The sequence below is a fragment of the Lathyrus oleraceus genome, chromosome 4 (genome assembly GCF_024323335.1).
Source record: "Lathyrus oleraceus cultivar Zhongwan6 chromosome 4, CAAS_Psat_ZW6_1.0, whole genome shotgun sequence".
Classification (NCBI taxonomy): domain Eukaryota; kingdom Viridiplantae; phylum Streptophyta; class Magnoliopsida; order Fabales; family Fabaceae; genus Lathyrus; species Lathyrus oleraceus.
Genome location: NC_066582.1, coordinates 283,641,590 through 283,642,694, shown reverse-complemented (window position 1 = coordinate 283,642,694; position 1,105 = coordinate 283,641,590). Strand labels below are relative to the sequence as shown.

General features: G+C 34.4%; 1 protein-coding gene across 1 annotated transcript; it reads right to left on the bottom strand.

The window, feature by feature from the left end:
* Positions 1-200: 200 nt before the first annotated feature.
* On the bottom strand, positions 201-861 carry LOC127137125 (uncharacterized). The gene is made up of 2 exons (XM_051063610.1): positions 558-861; positions 201-457 (listed from the first exon to the last, which is right to left on the bottom strand). The coding sequence occupies exons 1-2, from the start codon at positions 859-861 to the stop codon at positions 201-203; spliced, it is 561 nt and encodes a 186-aa protein (XP_050919567.1).
* Positions 862-1,105: the final 244 nt, after the last annotated feature.

Below are 1,105 nucleotides of genomic sequence, written 5' to 3'. Positions count from 1 at the left end.
TAATATCTTAAGCCCTTTTTTGCTTTTGACCCTTGATATTGCAACATATAGTTGACCATGACTAAATACACTTCTAGGCAAATACAATCCAACATAATCCAATGACTGACCTTGAGATTTGTTAATTGTCATAGCATAACATATAGTTATGGGAAATTGCCTTCTAGTCATTTTGAATGGCTACGGAGATTGTGTTGGAGTCATATCCATTCTTGGAATATAGATAACCCCTCCAATCTTGTAACTATAAGCCTTGTTCCATTGCAGAGACCTTCAGGTTGATCAATGTTTCGAAGCAACATAATAGGGGTCTCAATCTTCAATTTAATCTTGTGGTTAGGTAGACCGGAAGTTGTAAGTGTATTCAAAAATTCCGGGGTCAAAACATCAAAAGCTTCATTTCCTTCACCGTTAAAAGTGTCTACAGAATCTGAACTTAAATATTCCTTTTCTTCACCTTTGGGAAAATTTTTGAAATTTTATTATTATAAATCTATGTTAGTACATATAAATATATGAATGTATCTATAAATATGTTTACAATGGATAACGCATACCTGGTATGAATCCCAAAACGTATTGATTTATGATGTCAACCGTTTCAATTGTTCCTGCCAATATAGCTCTTGATTGCAAAAATTCTGGATTCTTGTAATTGTTAAGAAAATTCGGATATGTTTCACTAACAATGGCTTCTAGTGGATCATCATAGTTAGAAATTAAGAAATCATTTGGAATAGGAATATCCGTGTAACCATCGTTAGGTTCTTCCAATTTCCCATCGCCAACTTTTAATATCCAATTAGAAAACAATTCTAATTCAGATGTACTTGAAGTATTGCCGGCTCGTTGGAGTCGCATGTTCTTTGTAAGCTTCAGCACAACACAATGATCCCAGATGTATGATGAATTTATTGTAGAATGTATTATATCTGAACGGCTGCCCCTTGGTACAACTGGTAATATTTACCGAAAATCTCCACCAAATACAATTACTTTCCCTCCGAATAATTTGTCAGAACAATTGGAACGCCCATTATGTCTTTAAGGGTTTTATCAAACGCTTCAAAACAAAATCTGTGTGCCATTGGAGCTTCATCCCAAA

Coding starts and splice junctions, on each gene's coding strand:
- LOC127137125 (XM_051063610.1), bottom strand. CDS start 861: ATGCGACTCCAACGAGCCGGCAATACTTCAAGTACATCTGAATTAGAA. Junction 458..557: donor CGTTTTGGGATTCATACCAG/GTATGCGTTATC, acceptor ATTTTCCCAAAG/GTGAAGAAAAGGAATATTTA.